The sequence below is a fragment of the Gallus gallus genome, chromosome 11, assembly GCF_016699485.2.
Source record: "Gallus gallus isolate bGalGal1 chromosome 11, bGalGal1.mat.broiler.GRCg7b, whole genome shotgun sequence".
NCBI lineage: Eukaryota > Metazoa > Chordata > Aves > Galliformes > Phasianidae > Gallus > Gallus gallus.
Genome location: NC_052542.1, coordinates 18,445,321 through 18,467,449, shown reverse-complemented (window position 1 = coordinate 18,467,449; position 22,129 = coordinate 18,445,321). Strand labels below are relative to the sequence as shown.

The following is a 22,129-nucleotide window of genomic DNA, read 5'->3' as shown; positions in this document are numbered from 1 at the left end:
CCAGAGGGATTGACTGCAGCGGTGCGATGCGGGGCCCGGCAGATAACCCACCCTGGGGTCGCTTGGGGTATCCCCTACGTCCCCAAACACCCTCCTGCCCAGCCCCGTGCCCGACTCCATGCAGCGCAGGAACAGCCCCGGGGGAGCAGCCCAGAACGGTTTATTGGCAGGGGGCCGTTATGTACAGTGTGACTGCGGCACCCGCGGGGCCGTGACACCAACGTGGGGCTATAAGGCGTCCCGGCCCCTGCAGGGCTTGGCACAGAAATGGGACCGAGAGGATGGGGTCAAAGAGTGCCCCAGAGAGACCCCCTTCCTGCCCCCGTGGGCCGTCCCAGCGCCCCATCAGCAGCAGAGGCAGGAGGGCGTCACGGGGACGTGGGCTGGGAGCCGCGGAGCCCCGCATCGCCTGGTCCATAATGTCCGTAAGGTATATAAATATAGAGGCTGTATGTGTACATCCTATGTATATATGTACATCCGGGTAGGGTGGGCGCCGGGCCCTCACTCGTGCCAGGAGCTGCAGCGCAGGGAGCGCGGGGCGGCGGGCCGGCGGGGGGCGGCGTTGAGGACGGCGACGCTGCGGCGGCTGGAACAGATAACGTCGGCCACGAAACCCGTGCAGTCACTGCAGACGTCGCGGAGCACGGAGCCCTGAGCGTAGATGTGGGGGAACTCCTCCTCCACCCGACGCCAGCCCGGACCTGGCAGCGAGCTGTGGGTGCAGCGTGTGCCGTCAGCCCTGGTGGGGGGGAGGAGGAGGAGGAGGAGGGTGGGAGGAAGGCAGTGGAGGATGCGGGACCCTTGTAGGGTGCTGGACTCACTGGAAGGTTTCCCTCTTGCGCAGCGGCAGAGCTTTGGCCAGCAGTGAGCCCGGGAGGCTCTCGAAGCCCAGTGCGTAGACGGGGATGTGAGCCAGCTTCTTGGAAGGCATCTTCATCTGTCAGGGCGGTGGGCATCAGGGGCAGCACCCGGGGGTGTCCCCTTCACCCCAGGCCCATGAGGGATCAGCACAGCCCAGGTGGTCAGACGGGGACTGGGACTGGGATTGGTGACAGTGACCAGAGCGGGTCCCTTACCTTCAGGCTGCAGGACGAGCAGACAGACCTGGGGGTATAAGGAGAAGCAGGTGAGCAGGGCCACCGCCAAGGCACCCTCCTGCCAACCCCAGCCCCGTGGCATGGCACGGTGCAGCACAGCACAGCATGGCACGGCATGGCATGGCACAGTGCTCACCGCTTGCAGAAGAGGCAGGCTGCAGGCCAGGAGAAGAGGGGGAATTTGGCGCGGCAGCAGCAGCAGACCTGTGGGCGCAGGCAGGGTGAGCACCAGGTGCAAGTGGCACGGGGGCAGCTCAGCCCCCCCCAGCCCCAGTCCCCACCTTGCCCTTCTTCAGGCTGTTGTAGAGCTCCTTGCTCTGTAGGAACTTCTCCATCTCGGCCTTGACCAGCACCCTACGCACGTTGATCATCTCCTCCACCGTGAGGGCCAGGCTCTCCACGGGATGGCTGAATTCCTGGGGGAGACAGCAGCCATCACCCCCACATGTGGTGTGCCCCGATCCCCCCAAATCCTGCACTGTGAGCCCTCACTCTGGGCCATGCCCGCAGCTCCAGGCTCACACTCACCAGCCAGAGGTGCTTGGAGCTGCTGCTGGGCGTAGTGCTGGAGCCATCCTCTGGCCTCTCCTCCACGGAGCCCAGGGCAGTGCGGGGTGTGGAGCCATATGGCACTGGGTGGTAGCTGGCGGGGACAGAGCCTGCATGGTGGGACACCGGGAGGACACAGTGAGGACACGCTGCCACACACAACTCCTCCAGCAAGTGTTGGCTGGAGGGCATGGCAAAGTGACCCTTGGTGACACGGGGAGAGGGATGTCACAGGGCATGCGGGACATGGGGTGGGCTGTGCTGAGGACAGGGACACTGACTGTCCATGGGATGGGGATCCCAACACAGGACTGGGCTTGGGGTATTGCAGAGGTACCTGATCGGGGCCGGGGCTCAGGATCCAGTGACTCCAGCACCTTGGGTGCTGCGTGGCCACCAGCAAGCTCACTCTGGAACTGGGCTAGGTCCTGCTCTGAGAAGGAGCGGTCCCACTTCATGGGCAGCCCCGAGGCAGACTCTGTGCTCGGTGAGTCCTCCTCCTGCAAGGCCACAGGGACAGCGTCACCCAGAGACCCCTGCACCTCTGTCCTGTGCCCCCCTGGCATCCCCACCGCAGCCCCTTTCGGACCTCGGAGATGCTCATCTCCTCCATCTCTGCCAGTGTGGGTGCCTTGAGCAGGACGCGGGGCCGTGGCCGTGCTGGCGCGGTGCTGGCCTCGGGCATGGAGAGATCGATGCAGGAGTTGGAGGTGAGGTGGCTGGAGCAGGCGTGTGGGATGCAGGGCAGCGAGCTGTACCCTGCGAAGGGGATGGGGTTTGGCACTGGGTCCTGCCATGACACCCGTGGTGCAGAGGAGGCCATGCCAGTACCTTTCTGACCCCGGTATGATGTCTCCACGGGCCGGAGCTTCCTCTCCTGCTTGATCTCCTCCAAGATCTTCTCATGCAGTGTCCTCTGCTTCTGGGGCAGTGGCCGTAGCCGCCGCTCTGATGCCTGCGGGACACAGAGCCAGGATGCTGCAGCTCAGGGCTCACAGTGAGCCCAGCCCGGGGGCCGTGGCCATGGGGACCCTGCAGGGTCAGCACCCACCTGCTTGAGTGGGGGCCGGGAGCGGATGAAGTCCAGGATGAGCTCGTGGGCATCCTTCTTCACTCGTGGTGGGATGTCCCCGTCCACCTGGGAGAGGGCAGTGTCAGCACCACTGCTGGTTGATGGCAGCACATCCCAGTGTGGGGACACCTGTCTGTGCTCACCATGACCTTGCGCAGCTTGTAGTTGCGCGCGCGGATGTCCTGCATGAGCATCTCGAAGGGGGTCAGCTGGTACTCGGTGGGCAGTGGGTTGAACTGCTTCTCCTGCACCTTCTTCAGCTTGACTCCATGCCGCAGCTCCCGCATCAGCTGCACCCACAGCCGGGCCTGCCGGGGGCGTGGGGTCAGCGCCGGTCCCCCTACAGCCCCATCCCCCTGCATGGCCGCACCGTGCTGCCATACCCAGTCCGTGTTGCGCAGGCTGCCCAGCTCTGCTGCCGGCCTCTCCTCTGCCTCCTCATCCTCCTTCAGCTTCTGCAGCATCTGTGATGGCACGGGGACACTGTTATCCCACTGCAGTCATGGCAGCATTTTAGGATCCCAAAAATCTCCCCAAACAGGGCAGCTTCTCACCTCCTTGGCGTCGCGGATCTTGGCCAGGAAAGCTTTGAGCTCCACAGTTTCAGCAAAGAGCGCCCGGCACACGGCCTGGTAATGAGCCTGGGCTTCGTTGGGATCTGCAAGGCGTGCAGCGCAGCACCGCATGGCCTGCCCGAAGGTGCGCACAGCTCGCAGTGGCCCCTCGCCACTCTCCTCCTCCTCCTCCTGCCCCCCATAGCCCTCGTCGGCCGTGCCGCAGCCGCTGTCCTCTGAGTCACTGTTGGTCATCAGGTCGATGAGCTGCTCCAGCTGTGGACTCAGCTCCCGCTCCTCGTTCTCATCCAGCCCCCAGTCCAGCGCCCGGTAGATGGCGAAGCCCAAGGACTGAACCATCTGCAAGGAGACAGCACCGCTGGGCCACCAAAAGCCCTGGCACTGCCCGTGCCACATCTACATGCAGAGCCCCCATCCATCGATTCTGGGCCTCACCACCCAGTGCATACCACGACCCTCAGGGCAAGGGGAGCAGGAGGAAATGCACAAGGGAACACACGGCCATGCCGTGGTGCCATGACATTGCCTGCCCAGGGACCCCTGTGATGTGCAGCCAGCAGGCATCCAGCTCAGAGATGTGGGTCCCCACATACCTGTGCTTCAGCAGCAGGTGTCAGCAGCAGGGGCAGCTCTGGGGGAGAGAAAGGCACAGTCACTGAGGCCCCAAGGCTGGGAGTCAGCCTCACCTCACCTTGTGCCCCCCACCCTGGGGCTGCTGCACCCAAGCCAGGACTCCCACCCCCAGCCGGTCCCATCCTGAGCTGGCACAGCCCCGTGTTATTTTCAGCGACCCACAGAGCACAGCCCTGCATGTGGTGCAGTGACAGGCAGCACTCAGCTGACGGTGCTACCGATGCTCCTTTGACTGCAGAGATGGCACAGCTGGAGCACTGTGCACACACACGAGCACCATGCACACACACCGGCACCATGCCAATACACACAAGCACCAAGCAAACACACACACACAAACACTATGCACACACACACAAGCTCAGGCCAAAGGCTCACAGGCAGCTCAGCCCCTTCTGGGGGAGCACTGCAGACATGGGATGAGGAGCAACTGTGCCTTTTGCATGGGACCCGAGGGAAGTGCCTGGGTGCCCCTTGCTGCACTTTGCCCAGCAGCAGCTGCAGAGCAGAGCACTGCCCTGGACCCAGGAGAGCGCAGACCATTACCCCACATCCATCATCCCTGCGTCCATTACATGTCGTGCCCATCACCCCACCATTTAGCTAATCAATGCAGCAGCCCATGGCAGGGACAGCTGAGGCCGCGTGCTGGCTGCAGTCAGGAGCCCAACCTGGGACCCACTGAGCAGGTTGAGGCTGGGCAGAACAGGGCTGCAGTCCCCTCCCGCTGACTACAGGAGCCTGTGACCCTGAGGCCATGTCAGTCCCTGAGCCCTGCAGGCAGCCCGGGGGGGTGGCATCGCATCCCGTATGGTGGTGGAGCAGCCAGCAGATCCGGCTGGGAGGAGGAAGCAGAAAAGCTTTTCCTGAATGCAAACCAGGGACGGAGGAGCACCCATGGCTGCAACAGGACAGAATGCACCATTAACAGTAGTGCCTGCAGCCATGGTGCCAGATGAGGTCCTGGTGCTGGCAGCTGTGCAGCACTCACCTGCCGGCTGCTCCCTTTGGGGTGGGAGATGCTGTGGGATGGGGACATGGAGTACACCCCCTGTGGGTTCACCCTGTGCCACTGCAGAGCCATGTGCTGGTGCTGGTACTGATGGGACCCATGCCATACCCATGGCTGTGCTGGGAGCTACACACAGCCCCCAAGCAGAGCAGCAGCAAAGGGCCCGGATACATCCCCATGCTCTGATCCCAGGAGCATCCCTGCAGCCAGCAGCAAGGACACACAGCCACACTGCAGCACCCTGTTCACTGCCAGCCGTGGGGACACGCAGCAGTGCTGCAGCCTCGCTGGGCAATTGGAGACGCCGCAGCGTCCTCGCTCGGCCCGAGCACTCCGAGCCATTTAGGGGCACGCAGGAGCCGGCGGGGCTGTCCCCACGCGGGGCGAGGCGTGGGCCGAGCTCTGTCATTAGGCGCAGGCTGCTCATTGCTGCTGGCACCCGGCCGTGCCTAATTACAGACCATAAACACAGCGGGCTCTGCCCGGCAGCACCGCCCGCCCGCACGGAAGGCACGGCCGAGAGTGCAAAGGTCGGGGTCGGGGCTGCCCCGCAATGCCCCCCGAGGGAGGGGGGTGCGGGCTCTGTGCCCGTGGGTGCGGGTGCGCTGCGCGTGTCGCTGTGTGCCGCTGTGTCCCCCCGCGCGTCGGTCCGTCCTTCCCCGCCTGTCCTGCGTGACCCCCCGCCGCCCCCAGCCCCACGCACACCCCCGCCCGGCTCCATCCTCGCGGTCCCGCAGTGCCGGTCCCATCGCTGCCACCACCTCCGGTCCCCCCCCGCTGCCAGTCCCTCCTTCCAGTCCCGCCTTCCCGCCCCCCCGCTGCCGCTGCCCGCATTGCCGACCCCACACCGACGCCCACGGCCCTCCCGTCCGTTCTCCCTCTCTCTCCGGTACCGACTCCCTCTCCCTATTCCTCCGCCAGTTCCCGTCCTTCCTTCCCGGTGCCGGTGCCCTCCACCCGTGTCCCCAGCGCCGCTGCGGCGTCGGTAACCCCGGCAGCGCAGGCGGGCGGCGCGGTGCGGCGCTCCCCGCCGGTGCCGGTACCCCACGGTGCCGGTAACCCCATACCCCCGGCGCCGGTACCCCCTCCCCCGGCGGCGGTGCCCCCGGTGCCGGCCCCGCCCCTCCCTCTCCGAGCTCCTTACCGGGCGGCGGGGGTGGAAGCGCTACGCTGCCGTCGCCGCGGAGGCGGATGTCGGCGGTGCGGAGCGGAGCGGCGGAGGGGGCGGCGGCGGCGGCGGCGGCACGGCAGCCCTGGAAGCAGAGCGCCCACGCCTGCTCCTCGTTCAGCGGCTGCTCGTAGCACTTCAGCACCTCCTCCAAGGACAGCTCCCGCGGGCCCCCGCCGCCCGCCCGCGCCATCGCCCCATCCCCGCGCACCGCCGCCGCCGACCTCCGCCGCCGCCGCCGCCGCACGGGCGGGCGGGGCGGGAGGGGCGGGGGGACGGCTCCGCTCGGCTCGGCACGGCTCGGCCCGCCCCGCCCCGGCCCCGCCCGCTCCGCCGCCCGCCGCCACCGGGGGCGCACGGTGGGTACGGCGAGGAGCCGCGCGGGGCGGGCGGGTTCGGTTCGGCGCTCTGCGGCTCCGTTTGGCGCGGCTCGGAACGGCTCGGAACGGCTCGACTCGGAAGGGGCTGCGCGGGGTGGCGGGATGCAGGCACGGAGCGCGGCGTGGGGGACGCCGGGCTGGCTGCGGGGTGCGTGGCGCGGTGCTCAGTGCACGGCATACAGCTGCACGCAGGGTGCGGGACACGACAGGGTGCGGGCTGCAGGGTGTAGGGCGTGTGACATGCGGCGTGGCCCCCGTCACCTGCACGGCTCGGCCCCTGATCGGAGGCGTAGGAAGCAATCAGCTCCTGGGGCCGACCCGCCTACGGATGTGCCCTGAGCCAGGTGAACGGTCACCAGGACGCAGCGGCCCTGGCGGCTGTCAGAGCCAGGAAGGCTGGGGGCCATCCCTGCACACTCACGGAGTGCTGCGAGCAAGGTGGTCCCCCACGTTCATCCCTCGGTTCTGTGCCTGCAGCACCCGGCCCTGTGCATTCCTGCATCACCTGCAGTGAAGGAGATGAGACCTCACCGCTGGTGTATGGGACTGGGGCCAGCATGATGCGGTGGGCAGCAGAAGGCACCGAGATGGGGCACTTCACAGAGCCCATGTTCTGCAGGAGCGTGGCACGGAGGCACCAGCAAAGGTCGGTATAGAATCACTGCATTCAGGTTGGAGAAGACCTCTGCAATCCCCAAGCCCAACCCCAATCCACCCCACCATGCCCAGAATCACATCCCTCCATGCCACATCCCCACACTCCTTGAACACCCCCAGGGCCGGTGACCCCACCTCTCCCTGGGCAGCCCGTGCCATTGCCTGACCACTCTCCGGGAGAAGAAATTTCTCCTAATATCCAACCCGAACCTCAAGCCTCCATCTCACCTTCCACACACAGACTGCTGAGATTTGAATGTGACATTTGCCCTGCCGTCAGCTGGCTTTACAGCCGACTTTGGAACAGCAGAGGGAGGAAAGCTGAGCACATTGCCCAGCGTAGTGCTGAGCCCAACACACAGCTGTGCTGCCCATGGGTGGGTTGGTGCAGGGCAGTGGGGCAGCAATAACTCAGCCCACGGGACACAGGGGAGGGCATTTGAATTATAAAGCGCGGAGCCCTTTGCTTTGGGTACGACTGTAATTAATGTGTAATGAAGATATAATTAAAAGTTACCGCCTTGGAAAAAAACTCAAAGCCAAGCGTGTATGTGCATAGGGGAAATGTAATTAAAAATGAAAGAAATGAGGGGGGGGGGGGATGAAAAAAAGAACAGGTTGGGAAAAGGTTGCAAAGCGCTGCAGGAGCGTCGGAGTTCTGCACTTCCCTGCACCCCCTGCAGCAATGCAGCAGCGTGGCAGGGTTGGGCCATGGCAGTGCCGTGCCCAGCAGCCTGCAGCAGGCAGTGTTTGTTTTCAGGTAATACATTCTTCTAGGTGTCCTTTGTCCTATGCAATAGTAATTCCTTCCAAAGCCACAGGAAGCCAAGATCATAGAATCACAGCATGCTTTGCAATGGGAGGGACTTCTAAAAGGCCAGCTGGCTCCACTCCCTGCAGTGAACTCCCACAGCTCCATCAGAGCTCAGAGCCCCTCCAGCCTGACCCCGGGTGTCTGCAGGGAGGGGGCACCACCCCCTCTGGGCAACCCATCTGGGGGGGTCTCACCAGTATGGCCATTGCAGCGATGGCTTTGCTGTGCTCTGAAGTGCCTCTCACTGAGTCCCCACGGAGGAGCAGCGCGAGCAGAGACACTGAGTCGTGGAGCGCCCGTTAAAGCTCCATTTCCTTTCCAGATTCTTCTTCATGAATATTTTAATTAACACCAATTCCCCGAGCAGACTGCATTAACTCGGGATACCTCCCAGATAGAGCACGGAGGGGTTAAATATAGCAAGCACGAGCTGGTAAACCAGCGAGGCAGCAACCTGCTGGTGATGTTAATGGCAGGGATTCGCTCGGGCTGGCACACGTGGGGGATGAGTTCCCTGTCCCAGAGGTGGCAGCGGGCAGAGGCATTCCCAACGTCTGCAAACAGCCTCGCAGTGGGAAATCCCCCGCGGTTATTCACCTGCCCACGTGCTGCCATCGCTCCCCGCCGTAAGGAGCTGCCGCTGCCCGTGTGTCACCGGGACACGTGTCGCCCGGGCGGCGCTGGGGACGGCCACACGCACAGCGGGTGCGGTAGGAACGGGGCAGTGAGCAGCCGCTGCCCTGGCGCTGCCTGTAGCGCTGCCGGAGCCTGGCTGACAGCAACTGCCTTCCAGGAAGGGTCAGCCCAAAACTCCTGCGGGAAGGCATTTGGGAGAGGCTGCTCCCTTACTGCCTCCATGGCATCACGCAATCGTTTAGGCTGGAGAAGATCTCTACGATCGCCGAGCCTAAGCCCGACCCACCCCCTCCGTGCCCGCCGACCACGTCGCTCGGTGCCACATCCCCAAGTTTCTGGAGCACCCCAACCTGTCTCACTTTGCCCTTCCCAACATGGCGGCCTCCTGCCCCCGCCACCACCAAGATGGCGGAGCGATGACAGGACCACGCCTACTATTCTCTCAGCCAATAGGCGAAGGCGCGCTCCTCCAGCAGCAGCCAATGGCGGCGCAGGGCGGGGGGGTTGGTTTGGCGGGCGCGCCGTGATGGCGGGTGCGGGCGGCGGTGCGCTGAGGGAGTTGCTGGGTAGGTGTGGGTTTCTTCGTGCCCTTGGTGCTCCCTGCAGCACGGCAGAGGTGAAGGGAGGGATGGATATCCCATCTCTGCCCTCAGCTCCCCTGCCCCTGGGCCTGCACTGTGCTCCAGGCCCTCCCCAGCACCAGTGCCCCATCCCCTCAGCAGCTCACTGCCCAGGCCTGCTGCCCTTTCTGTGGCCTTGGTGCTGTGCAGGGGGCAGCGCTGGGGTTGGTTTGGGTCCAAAGCCCTCGTAGGCCAATGGCCGGCCTACAGCAACAACATCAACGTGGGCTGAGGGCTGTGGGCCCTGCGTTGTACTGCGATGCCCCGTGGTGCTGCTGGGTGGTGGGCTCAAACCTTGGCCATGGGAGAGCTGTCCTGGAGGGAGGTGCTGGGGCATGGAGCAGGCCTCGGTTCCTAAGGAAACCCAAACTTCTCAGCAGGGAGAGCCAGGAAACGGAAAAGCACCTTTGGGAGCACCGCAGAGCTCCGGGCAGCGGTTCTCAGCCTCCTGGATCGCCACCAGAACCTGAGCGACCTCCTGCTGGAGGTAGGAGCGGGCTGGGGCCGGCAGAGTGCTGGTGGGGGGGCCCGTAGGGCCATCCCGGGGCTGTGCTCTGGGGCACCTCCAAACCCAGCACCTCTCTGTTGTTACCAGAGTTGGCTTTCTGTGGATATGGGGGCCAAATCTGGAGAGGTGATTAGATTTTCTCTGAGTTCCCAAGCAATTCTGACTAACTGTCATTATGACTGACTGTCATTATGATGGCCTGTTCATTTGTCTATGCAGAGACTTGAGCCAAGATCCTGTCTTGGCCATGCTCTGCCTCTTCCCCACACACACTACAGAAGGTTTTTGATTTCACATGGACAGTTCCAATACTTCCCATGGCTCAGCAGCAAGAATGCTTTTTTCTCTACATAATATGTTTCTGTATTAGAAAAAAAAAAAGAAATTTAACTAGGAAAGGAAACAATATTTTGCTGTTTCAGGTATTTATGGCACTTTGGCTCTGCTGCTGAGACTTGAAAGACAGGAATTCTGGTGCTGCTGCTGAGCTGTTGGGTGCTATGGACACATCACTTTGACCCATATCTCCTTTTCTCTGCATAAAATAAAGATAACTGTACTTCTGTCTCTTGCATGATGTCCTCAAATCTCTGGTTTACTGTGGCCATGTAATAGTTTAATTTCATTTCAATTGCTCCTTCTGCATAGAATGCCAGAGCTGCTAAACATGCTTTAGAAAGAATAGATCTATACATGTATGTAATAGACATCTAAGATTGTTATGTTTTTGTTTTGCTTCCAGGTGGAAGGTTCAGCCAAGCTAGCTGGAGAGGGTGGCAGAGAGCACCAGGAGTTATCATCAGAGTCCTTTATCGGTGGGTGAAAGAGCACTGATGGGAGATGAACATGGAATAGGACTGTTCTCTACACGCCACACCGCTGCCTGTTAAACGCAATTCCAATTTTGCATTCTTCTCAGTGTTCCTGATCTGCCATTCAGCTACTCGTTTCTTACTTGTCCAGTGAATGGTGTCCCTGGCAAGATCTGATTTTGTTCTGTTTTGATCTGGAATTTCTCTTCACAGTCATATGCTCATATCTTTTTTTTTTCCTCCCACGATGCCAAACTTCTGTTTTTTTGCTTTTCTTTTTTCTTTAAGTCTCTGTTCTGCAGGAACAGGCCTCAAGATTGGGTGTTCCCACTGCAGTCTTGGCAGCCAAAAATGCTGTTACCAAAATTGAGCAGATCTGCCAGTGTTCTGTGAGCCCCTCTCAAGCACCTCTGCTGAACTTGGACCAGAGAGTAAGCAGAATTGCTTATATTTTGCTTATCAAGAGAACAGTACTGATGGTTTTGACTTTAAATCCTGGACTGATAAAGATTGATTGATAAGCCCTCTGTTCTGATAAAGATCCAGACATATAGGACCCAAGAAGCTGATCACTCATTCACGTGTCTAATATGCTCATTGATATGTGGCACTCTTCTCCCATATGGAAAGCTGCTAGTCTTTGACAGCTTTCCTGCCATTGCTAGAGTATCTATACAACAAGATGCAGTCACCACTACAGTGTGCTTCAGCCTTCCCTGGTGTGGCTCGGTGTCTTTTATCCTTGTTCCATCTGTTATCAGTCTTCTCAGTTTGCAGCAGGGGTAGGTATGGTGATGGTCTTCTCCCCAGAACCTGGGCCATGACTGCTGGCTCACGTCACTCCTGAGGAGCTGTCAGGTGTCAGTGCTGTCAGCTTGGCTGCCTCGAACTCAGCCTTAAGGTGAAAGACTTGGGCCCTTCCTCAGGAATTCTCTCCACTATTCAAGTCTTTAGAAACACTAAGCAGGAAAAAAACAGCAAATTGTTTTTGTAAGAACATGTTACTTATAAAGGAAATTATTTCTGCTTTATTTCTGGGGTGATTCCAGGAAAGCTTGTCTTGCTTGCTTCGAACAGTCAAGGATTTGTTGGAGAACAATGTGTTCAGTCGCTCACACTTCTGTCAAGAAATCTGGAAAATGAAGGTGAGAGTTCACAAAGAAATGTTACTTTGCTACAGACCATTTAGATTGCAGCTGTGGGATCGGATAGCATGCTTTGAACCCGCTTCACCAGTGCAGGACAGAGATAACTCTAAGCTGGACTAGTGAAATGCTGCCATCTGCATTCCATTTACTTTGGTGTCTTTTTGTGCTCTGCAGCACTCTTGCCGTTGCTCACCCCTGAGATTTTAAACTCTTTCTGCACATAGTGAGCATGGCTGGTTCTAGGAAGGGCATGGAAAACACAGGGTCTGGAGTTAAAGCATGGGTAGCAGGATTAAACTCGTCTGGGGTGACACTGCCGTTAATACAAGCTTTGGAGGATACTGTTTGCTTTTCTGCTTAGCTTCACTGACCCACTGTTATCAATGAAATATGCTAATAACTGTCCATCTGTGCATAGGTTCCCAGATCAGTGCAGGATCTCCCAGCTGGCTGTGGGGTCCCAGAAGCCCTTTGTGTGCTTTGCCAGTAGTACTCAGTGGGCCTGTGGCATTCTGGCTCCCTGCTCTATTTATCTGGGAATTGTGATAAGCCAGAGTGAGTTCATTCAGCAAATGGCTTGAGAGAAATAGGGTAGCAGATAGCAAGTTGTATTGTTTCACAAATGTGTTGTCTTGATTTCATTTGGGTGGTTTGTTCTCTGAAGATAAGTGGTGCTCTGGGTAGAGCTAAGTACTTCTTGTGAACCAGACAAGTTTGGTTGCTTGCTGCTCTGGTGGGAAAGAGTGAAGAGACTGACCTGCCTGGATACAAAGGTGCTCTCTAATCTCAAATGTCCATTCATGGGTTGAAAATAGAATTCCGTGTGTTTGAAGGGCTGATTAAAATCTCCTCGTTCTCAGGTAGACACGGAGATCGAGTGCTGCTGTGTAACTGAGATTGATATAGTAAAGGATTAAGCTGTTGAAAACAAAGTACGTGGGTGAGCCTGGGGTCGTGCTAAAAGGCAGCTGTGAGTTACTGCAGAAGGCTGTGCTCCCAGGCACCTCTTCCCCTGCAAGGAGTGAAAAGCATTTCTTTTCTGGGTCAGAGGGTTTCTGTACTGGGACTGGAATGAGCAGAAGCTGCTGCTGCACCATTTTCCCTGCTTGGTGCATCCTGGAGCTTTGCTGGCACAGGATGCTCTCCAGGACACGCTCTTCTGTTGGGAGCTGCAAGTGATGTTACAGGGAGGTGGGAAAGGGTTTCATCCACACCAAAGCAGTGCCTGGTGCTGATTGTGGCAGTAGCTGGCATGGTGTTCAGGAGCAGGACAGCTCGGGTGGTAGTTGGTGTTCCCCTGTGCCCATAGGCCTGTCTTGTTCAGCTGTAGCACCTCTTTCTGTAGGCACCTCTAGGGAAATGGGTTTGAGAGCAGCAAAACTCAATCACAGAAGCTAACAAAGAGAGAACTAAGTGATAATTCTCGAATCTGTTATTGGTTCTGAGTGAACAAGACTCTAAATGTGGCAGTTTTCCTGTTTTCTGGGATACCACTGCTCCTTTGTTCAGGATTAGGATTATTCCAGGGGGATGAAGGCCGACATATTTATGACTTGAAGGTGAAAATGTAAAACCATGTGCCTACCCCTCAACATCTGTAGAAAGGAGAAACCAAACATAACCTTTCCTCATCTGGTATTGATATGGTAGTTGTTAAGTTTCCATAAACCCTGGGCTGCGTGACTAACGAGATTTGGTCTCATTTCTTTGGCACACTGTTATCAAAGCGTTAAGCGTGAAATACGTGCTGTGACCAAATTGTGACATTCTTGGTAGGACCTTCCAGTGCTGGAGGCTGTGTGGCACCTGCACAGAAACGGCATCACCGGGCTGGGAGAGCTGCTGGAGAGGTGAGCGGAGCTTTGGAGGTTTGCACACATATTTAATCTCTTAAAGCCTACTGAAATGTAATCGGGGATTAGTCCTGAGTATTCTGGACTAAGAATATAGTCAGATGCTTGCAGGTGATCAGATTAGCGGGGTTTAAGAAGTTAGCCAGGGTTTGAGAGGTTACTCTGTGTTAATTAGCACAGTTCAGGGCATGGTGACTGCTTGTTCCAGGGCTGCTGAATCATTTGTGATGTGGGGCAGGATGGTTGGGTGGCAACTGCCACTAAAGACCATTCTAGTTCATGTTCTGTCTGATTCTTTGTTCCACTGCCCCGGATGGCTGCGTGGGGACAAATCCCAGGCGGTGTGGGGAAGGGCTCATAACCCAGCCCCTTTGGTTCACCTGGCCGTGCCTTGAGATCTGCCTGGAAACTCAGTGAGAATTAGGGCTGGTCTTGACGAGAAGTCTTGCTTCACATAAACTGTGTGCTTCTGTCCTCTCAAAGCCGCTGTGTCAGTGAGGTGTGGCAGAGTTCATCTGCAGAGGATGGTTATTCCAAGGGTTGATTTGTTTTTCCCAACATGGAGCTGAGCAGGAGGATCAGTTACTCCTTCTGAAGCTCACGTCATTATTTTATGGCGTTGAAAGAATATTACTGCAATCTTTGGTGCAGCCTTTGATGTTGGTTTACCTGTCTGTTAATGGGATAGAATAAAAGCCTCTCAGTGCTCACTGTACTTCAGGGAAACCAAAGAGAGCTCGATTTTTATGTTTTGGAAAGCGTTTCTATGCAAACGTCTTAGAAATCAGCACTAAAAATCTTTTAAGCATTTCAATTCAAAATCTTTTAAAACAGTGCATCTCGGACACACAATTTCACATGTATTTCTTTTCACTGTTTGTGTCTGTTTGGGAATCTTCTTATGTGAGGCAACTCAAGCCCTTGTCGGACTAACTTACAGAAATGTGACATATAGGGCAGAGTCCCACACGGTCACCTCCTTCCTGAGGCCAAGGGGATGGCAGAATGAAAAAGCAAGCAAGGAAATATGGGAGGGATAGAACTGAATGTGCTTCTGTTTGTTCCCAGCAGCGCAGATGGCCGTGCTGTGGAGGAGTGGCTGTGCAGCAGCCTTTGTGCTCTGTGTGAGCGGGCAGAGGGGTCCCCCCAGGACGCAGAGCATGCAGGACGTGTTCTCTCAGGCAAGGAGAGGGTCTGGATGCAGCAAATGCTGTGCTGGTGGGATGCTGGGAGCATAAGGACAGGGGCCTTGTGCTGCATTTACTGGTGTTGCTTCAGTGAAGGTGATATATTTAATTCTCAGCGAATTCTTCCCCTTAAGAGATGATTCGTTTGAATTCCTGGATCTCTTTCAAATACAGCATTAAAAGAAAGTAGAGTTGCAAGATGTATGGGGCCAGTACTGATAGCACATCAGATAAAGAACATAACGCTTATGCAAAGTGCCCCAAACATTTCTAATGAGAACTATTTAGCAGCTGATATTTTTTCCCCATCTTTTTTTTTCTATTTGGGAACGTATTTTCTATGTTTTTTATTTAGAAAGTTGAGCAGGTAACACTCACATATGTTCTGCAGTGGTAAAAGAGAGCGAGACCTACAAACTGCTTGGTCTGCATAATCCTTTCAGTTCCTTTGCTTCTTGGCGCTGATTGCTCTAAGCCCTTTTTGCCCAGGAGTAATTTCACTCCATGAAAGAAGAAAAGCACTGAGCAGTCTTGCTGACTGTGCTGTGTAGGGAGCGATGCTTTTCAGACAGCAGTCCCATTGGGAGGGGAAAGAGTAAGTGGTTTTAATGAGAGGGGATGCTGTAACACGGATTCCTTCTTGATTTGCAGACTTTGCGATCGTGTTCCTTCAGAATGGCTTTCAGCCTTCAGAGCTGGGAAGGAAGCTGGAATTCAAGAAGGTCCCCCATGTAAGGACAAAAGGAAACTGATGAAAATAGTTGGTTAAAGAAGCAGATACCTCGTCTATTGCTGCCTTTCTGACTGTAAATCAATCTGAGTTAGAGCAACAAAGGAAGGGCAGTGGTCCGGTTACTAAGAGTGGGTGAGGAGGAGATGTTGAAACCAGAGCAGAGACCTTTCTATAGAGAATTTCTCCAAGGTGACCTGTCAAGGACTTTTTAGCTTCCTTGTTTTCACCTTGACTGCTCTTTTTTTTTTTTTCCCATTTGCCCTTCTTAGCTTGCCCTTCTGCCTGTCTATATCTGTTCTACATCAGACCCTGAGGTAGAAGTTAAGCTTTAAATCAAGAGGGACAAAACCTTTTCTTCGAGTCAGTTTGCCTTTTTTGCATGTAATTGAGCTGTTCTCAACACTAAATGGTCTTAATTTGTCCATTTTGAACAGATCTGCCATGCTGTTTTACAAAGAATGCTGACATGTAAGTGTTCTTGTGATTTGTAACTGCTTGCAGTTGCTGCTGTTTGCTAACTTAATTTCCTTCCTCATTACTAAATCTCTGAGGATTCAGAGAAATCCTCTTTCTGGGATGCTGTCTGTGCATATTTATGTCACTGATGTTGTGTGTCTCCTGTATTCCTCGTTACTTTTGTGGAGTGAGTTTCTTCTATCGCCACAGATAACTTCTTGTTTCTCATGCTAGTTCTTTTTGATCCTCCCAGCCGCAGCACTGGGTAAAGATATCTGAGCTGGCTTTTAACAAGCTTGCTTGGAAGCAGTCCAATCTTCGGTAGCACAGAGGGTTGGTTCACTTTTCCTGCTTGTTAAATTAAACGTTGAATTTACAGAGTAATGGGCCAGTAGGCTATTTTGCTGTCTCACACTTTGGATTTGGAAACTCCTGTTTTGTGAAACCTCATTTATTTAACGTAGAGCAAAGACAGCTGATGTACATGTGTAGTCTATAAACAGGCAGCGTTCAGCTGTCCCATGGATAACGTGCCTGTCGTGCTGCTGCTGAGAGCTCAAGGGTGGGAGTGCCTGATTTGCAGTGCAGATCCTGATGCAGAAAGGCTAAAAGCACTGAAGGATTTTTTGTCGTGTGTCACAGGTGATTGTTATGCCAGGTTGCTGTTTCCACTGCACCGTTTTGACTGCAGAGGAAACGTTCATTTACAGCTCCTCACGTGCTTTAGACCACTGTGTTAGCCTGATCTGACCGTGTGCTGCTGTTATTTTGCTGTTGCCTTAGTGACATCACTTCGCCACGTTCCTTGCTGGCACATTTCAGCAACGAGCTCAGTGCTATTGCAAAGATGAGCACTTTTTGTCTGTTGCAAAATGACCAAAAGCCAGCACACAACACAAGGATTGCTCCTAAACACCTCTTCTGCATCTCTGCATGGGTATTGCCAGGCTGATCCATCAGCCCATGTCTTGCAGACAGCACTGCCCGTAGTCAGATGCCTTGCAGACCTTGCTGAGCAGTTCTAAAAAGGGAAAGCTGCAAGGGAAGTGCTTTATTATTTAATATGTATGAGTTCCATCTCAGGTGACCCTTTAATAGCTCTGGCACTTGAAAAATAACCCTCATAAGCTCAGGAGTAGAGGGATATGGGGGGAAGCAAGGCAGGCTTCTGGCAGGCAGAGTGGAGTCTGTGCTAACGTGCTCTTCATTTGACCTTCACATTTCTGCAGGCTGTGCTGCCACCAGTTGCCTTACAGTCTATCTGAAAAGACATTACATGTTCTCTGTGAAATACTTCTGTTAGTGTCTGCTGTTGAGTCATCTTTGGGGAGTTTCACTTAACTCATCAGCTGCTTTGAAGAACGTTAAGATGCTCTATGTGAATTATTTTACAATGAATGAAGCTGCTCACAGGGGGAGCACAGGCTGAGAGCAGCCTGGGAGCACTGTTCTTCACAGCCATGGTCTTGCTGCACTGAACTCCTGTGCCTGAGGATAAGTAGAGCTTATCTCCTTTCCTCTATTCGCCCTGCTTAACCTTAAAGCATTCCTCTGCAGGGGAAGGCAGTATTACCTGCTAGCCCTGTGGACTGCCCTACAAAAGGCACGTGAGGGATGCCAGTATTAGTGCCTCAGTTTGGTAGATTTCCTTCTCAGAGTGCATCACTGAAATGATCCTAATGAACAAAGCAAACGCTTTTACTGTTAAAAGAGGAGGCTTTTGGAGGTGGGATGAGACCAGAAAGAGAATTACTGCAGCAGCAGCTGTGGAGCTTAGGATCTCTCAGTATGTGGGCTTTGAGTTGTGCAGTCTTACAGTCAGGACCACGTGCTGGGTGAGCTGCTGCCTTTGACCTCCACCGGCCACTCTGGGGCAGGCCTTGCTTCAAAGGAGTGCTGCTGAAGAAACGTAATATGAAGCTGTCACAAATGTGTGGCATTCACAGCAGTGCCCTCTTTGTCTGCTGAGGATGGTGAAGACCATTGTCTCAAGGCACAAAGCTTGCTGTGCAAATCTCTGCCTGCAGGCTTCTCCCCAGCACAGCTTTGCAGCGTTTGCACTCGGGTGTGCACTGCACAGTTAGGATTAGGTTTGGAAATCCACTATTAATGCACGTCCATTTTTAGATGGCTTAATTATTATCACATTCGTGGGAATGCTTTTAAAGTGGTTCAAGGTGAATGTTAATAGTTTTTGAGCCTCAGTGTCACTTTTGAGAAATTTCTGTAAGATTGTAATGCTGAGGAATGGTGCGTTTCCCTAATGGGGTCACCTTCTTTACTGTTAGTGTAGTGTCACAATTCCTTCTGTTTTTCTCATTGCCTTTTTGTGTTTTTACTTTGGGGTACCAGGGGTCCTCGATGCTGTTGGTAAGGAGAAGGAGGAAGATGTCTCCACATTGCAAGCTATGAGGTTCTGGTAAGAAACACCGTTCCTCTGAATAATGGGGGACTGATTGCAGTCCCGTGCATCGTTTCTGAATGTTTTCTTGTCATTTATAGGCTGAATGTGTTTGATGTGTCCATTTATAAAAGCGCAGTTCATCCGGATTCCTTGCAGCAGTTTTTTAGACACACTCTGACTGAGGTTCTTACCTACAACCCACTGTTGAAAGGTAGGAATAGCTGGGGAGCAGTAAAGTGTCTCTGGGTTTGTTGTTGTGGGTCAGGAGCTCTATCCCAGCCAGTGAGTGAGTGGAGTCCAGCCTGGAGAACAGAGAGCAGGGATGCTGTCTCACTCCCTGGTTCTTCCCCACCCACGCAGTGCCAAAGAAGATGAAAGGTTCATCTGGACTCTGGGCTTTAGAGGGCTGTACTTCAGGAGGAAACTTTAGGTGGAAAATCAGCGGCTCCAGGCAGAGCTTCAGCCAAAAGCTCACGTGGAGTGCTGGGAGAAACAACAACCAGCAGCCTTTGTGGAGCAGACGTGGGAGAGCTGTGGCCTCTGGGAATAGTTTTGGCCAAAGGAGAAACTGGATGGGAGAGCTGGTACTGCAGAAAGCCTGGGGCTGAAATCCTGCGTCCCTGTAGGTCTTGCTTTAAGCACCAACCATAGCCTTCCTCTGCTCACTGGGTGTCTGTCATTCACTTTGTGTTGGTAGATCAGTTATGAATGCAGGAAGGCTTCTGTCCATGATTGCTAATTTTAAAATAAGATGTCTTTAAGAAGAAATTACTTTGGGGCTGCAGAATCTCTGGTGAAATATTATCACTCCAAGCTATGATCTAGAGCTCCTTACAGGTAGTATGGAAGAGCTGCTCATTGTTGCTGGCTTCCAGTTAAAAGAGATCTTTGAGGAAAAAGATGGTTCCTTGCTGATCCTCTCTGCATGCATTCTGCTGGTCAGTGAATGCATTACCCCAAGAAGAGCTCTGAGATGACAGTGCTGTAGGGAAATGACAGAGTCCATCTTCATGTACTTTGTGTTCCAAAGATGAATGGGAGAGATAGGGTTTCAGCAGGTAGCTTTTAGTGCTTGTGGCTGTGAAAGCTAAAGGGAAATCTTACGTGGTGAAGTTCTGTGTTTTAGATGTTTTTTTTAAATCTACTGCTGAAGAGAAAACTATTAATATGCTCTTTTTTTTTGGGCACAGTGTCTGATGCCATCCACAAGCAGAGAGAGTGGAGCTTTACAAGGACGTGTTCGTTGCTCACCACCTTGTATCGCAAAGTAGGTCTTCCTGGTTTTGCAAAGAGAACATTACTGTGTTGATCTTGTATTCATTAAAATATCTGAAATGGGATTATTTAAAAGTAGTGCATTGCAGAAGCTGAAGCAGCTGCCAGGAGCTGCAGGGAGGGCAAAGCTTGAAGGAAAAGTACTACTGGAATTTTTGTTTGTGCAGTGATCCTAATGAGTACAAAGATCATAATTGAAGATGTGAATTTTCACTGTTACAGAATATGACATTGCTTCTGAAAGAGTTGGAGTACGTCTGTGTACTTTAGCCAGTGCTGGTTCCAAGCCAGAGTGATGTCTGGCCCTGGAATGCTGATGCAAAAGGTGCACGCAGGATAGCTTTTGCAAAGGGCATCCACATGTTAATCTTGACAGCGTTGCTCTCATTCTCTTCCAGCTGTTTGTGGCATTCAGTGCAAAGGAGTCCATCTGCCAGCTGCAGCGAGTCCTGGAGACACATGAAGTCAATTGGCAGCATGTCCTGTCCTGTGTTTCCACACTGGTGGTCTGTCACGCTGAGGCTGAGCTGTTGTTCAAAGGTAAATAGGTACTGGCAGGCCTGCAGGCTGGCACGTGCCTCTTGCTTCTCAGGTACTGAATGAGGAAACCATCCTGAGGGGTGCAGTAGCAAGTTCATAACTCCTGCTTTGAGATTTCTGTAAGGGAAAGAACCACAGAACTCACCCTCTCCATTCAGATGTTCTGTGTCAGCTGTGATGTGAATACCAGGCGTTGTGCCTGATGCTTCCCTAATTTAATGTACAGCTAAGAATGACTGTTTAATAATTACTTTTGTGATTATGTGGTGTAGTGATTACTTAATTCTTCTTAATTCTTCTATCTTACCTTTGCTGTTAGAATGTCTTACTGATTATGTCACTGCTGGGCTCCCTGTAGTTCTTGCAAGTTGAAATCCCTGAGTATTTGACCACTGAAAAAAACCATAAATGAGTCTCTAAGGTTCTCTAGGCTGCAATGCATGATCCTTTTCATTAGATATTTGTCTTCATTTAGTCTACCATAGCTCAATTGTATAGAGCAAAGGTTGAGGTTACTGTTCTATGTTTCTAGATCTACTGAGCCATCTCCTGATAAAGGCCTTTGAGAATTATGATATGGAAAATATGATCACTGCATTTCTGATAGCCCGTCAGGCTGCCCTAGAGGGCCCTGCTGTATTCATGCCTTACTCTGAGTGGTTTAAGGTAAGACTAAATAAGACCTGACTGGTATTAAGTATGTGAGAAACCTGTGCATAAGGAATGCTTTTCTGCACACACACAAAAATTAATAAAATAAAAAGCCTGCTTTCAGACTAGATCACTGGGAATTTAAAGCCAAAACAAACAGAAACAAAATCCCAACCAAGTAACAAGTGATTGTATTGGTATTAGGAATAATGTCATATTTATTATTGCCTTTGTGTCTGCAAAGAATATATTCATTTGGCTTTCTCTGGTCCTCCCTCCTTTCATCTTTCAGGCACATCTTGCCTTCTCTAGTTATTTGTCAGGAATGCAGACATGTAAATCCTGTTATAATCATAATCTTGGATACATTTCAGTATCTTGATAACCAACAGTGTTATGATTGCATAATTTATGGGTTATTGCACATGAAGCATTCCTATTTCCTGGATGTTTGCATGGAGCTGTAATTGGTGTGTTTGACCTTATAGATAATTGGTAATTAGCTTTCGGTTGTAAACACATAGGTATTTTGGGTATGCAAATCTCCACATGATAAAGTGTTCAGGATGTAACTAGTTTACCTTTTGAAATATTTTGTATAGGCTGACTGGCTTACTTTCCTTAAAGTGCCCAGATAAACCTCCAACAATATGTTTTCCTGATGAATCTCAGTCCTTTGGTGCGTTCTGGTGTTGCCTTGGCTAAGTCCTCTGAGCATTCCTATGGCAGCACATGAGAATGAACTTTGAGCTTGATGTGGAAACTGGAGAAAGAAACTCAAAAACTTCTGTAGAGACTTCTGCAAGCTTTCTTTGGAGTCTTTTCTGCAGAAAGATTCTATTGATGCAGAGTAGATGTTTGCAAGAGATATGTGGGGTTTCTGTGGTGGGTGCTGGGATGCCGATTCTTTCCATACTGAAAGGCTGCACTGTCACTTTCTCTATTTCAGGCCTCCTTTGGGAATGCCAGCAGTCACCATGGGAGCAGTAAGAAAGCTCTGGTCTTCCTCTTTGAGTTCTTGTCAGAGCTAGTGCCCTTTGAGGTAGCCCCATACCTAAAGGTGAGAAGCTGCTGGTAGAAATGGCTGTCTAAAGACAGCTACAAAACTGCTCCAGAGTAAACATACTTGTGCTGTGTGCCTTTGAGCATATTACTAGTGTTGTTAGTAGCAATTGCATTATTACCAATACACTATGCAAAACCTTTTCTCCCTGAAATAAGCAAGAACAAGAATCTTTTATTTCCTTGAGAAGGAGAGAATCCCTTTTGTGAAGTTGTATTTAAGTGATTGAGTGCTTTAGTTTACTTCTTGTTGTTGGGGGAAAATTGCACGTCAGTTGCTGTGA

At 53.3% G+C, this 22,129-nt stretch overlaps 2 protein-coding genes across 26 annotated transcripts in view; one reads left to right on the top strand and one right to left on the bottom strand.

Moving 5' to 3' along the window:
• Positions 1-143: 143 nt before the first annotated feature.
• Positions 144-6,340, bottom strand: SPIRE2 (spire-type actin nucleation factor 2). Of its 2 annotated transcripts, none has more exons than XM_414215.8 (15): positions 6,086-6,340; positions 3,890-3,927; positions 3,276-3,635; positions 3,105-3,185; positions 2,865-3,029; positions 2,701-2,787; positions 2,481-2,604; positions 2,239-2,408; positions 1,987-2,149; positions 1,629-1,759; positions 1,382-1,516; positions 1,237-1,304; positions 1,080-1,107; positions 825-940; positions 144-742 (listed from the first exon to the last, which is right to left on the bottom strand). In XM_414215.8, the coding sequence occupies exons 1-15, from the start codon at positions 6,300-6,302 to the stop codon at positions 505-507; spliced, it is 2,121 nt and encodes a 706-aa protein (XP_414215.5). In that variant the 5' UTR covers positions 6,303-6,340; the 3' UTR covers positions 144-504. The 2 variants fall into 2 exon arrangements, with proteins under 2 accessions (XP_414215.5, XP_015148163.2); XM_015292677.4 differs by having other exon boundaries at positions 144-715.
• Positions 5,759-22,129, top strand: part of FANCA (Fanconi anemia complementation group A) — a 35,745-nt gene continuing 19,374 nt past the window's right edge. For 10 of the 24 annotated variants that reach the window (XR_006931149.1, XM_046899502.1, XM_046899499.1 and 7 more), the window contains exons 1-15: positions 9,108-9,162; positions 9,594-9,703; positions 10,467-10,539; positions 10,825-10,967; positions 11,586-11,681; positions 13,461-13,534; positions 14,606-14,718; positions 15,376-15,455; positions 15,892-15,925; positions 18,266-18,332; positions 18,416-18,528; positions 19,508-19,584; positions 19,991-20,132; positions 20,665-20,798; positions 21,733-21,843. Coding sequence is in view for 23 of the 24 variants with exons in the window: in XM_046899502.1 (XP_046755458.1) it covers positions 9,123-9,162; positions 9,594-9,703; positions 10,467-10,539; positions 10,825-10,967; positions 11,586-11,681; positions 13,461-13,534; positions 14,606-14,718; positions 15,376-15,455; positions 15,892-15,925; positions 18,266-18,332; positions 18,416-18,528; positions 19,508-19,584; positions 19,991-20,132; positions 20,665-20,798; positions 21,733-21,843 (1,407 nt within the window). In the remaining variant the exon portion in view is untranslated. Of the gene's footprint in view, positions 5,831-6,426; positions 6,638-6,826; positions 7,136-9,107; positions 9,163-9,593; positions 9,704-10,466; positions 10,540-10,824; positions 10,968-11,585; positions 11,682-13,460; positions 13,535-14,605; positions 14,719-15,375; positions 15,456-15,891; positions 15,926-18,265; positions 18,333-18,415; positions 18,529-19,507; positions 19,585-19,990; positions 20,133-20,664; positions 20,799-21,732; positions 21,844-22,129 lie in introns of those variants that run through there. The other 14 variants (XM_046899503.1, XM_046899500.1, NM_001134359.3 and 11 more) reach the window with 9 other exon arrangements.

Bases quoted from the DNA above. Each gene is read 5' to 3' on its own strand.
- SPIRE2 (XM_414215.8), bottom strand. From the start codon at position 6,302: ATGGCGCGGGCGGGCGGCGGGGGCCCGCGGGAGCTGTCCTTGGAGGAG. The intron at 3,186-3,275 runs GTGAGAAGCTGC...GTGCCATCACAG, and splicing joins AGATCCGCGACGCCAAGGAG to ATGCTGCAGAAGCTGAAGGA. The intron at 1,305-1,381 runs GTGGGGACTGGG...CTGCGCCCACAG, and splicing joins ACAGCCTGAAGAAGGGCAAG to GTCTGCTGCTGCTGCCGCGC.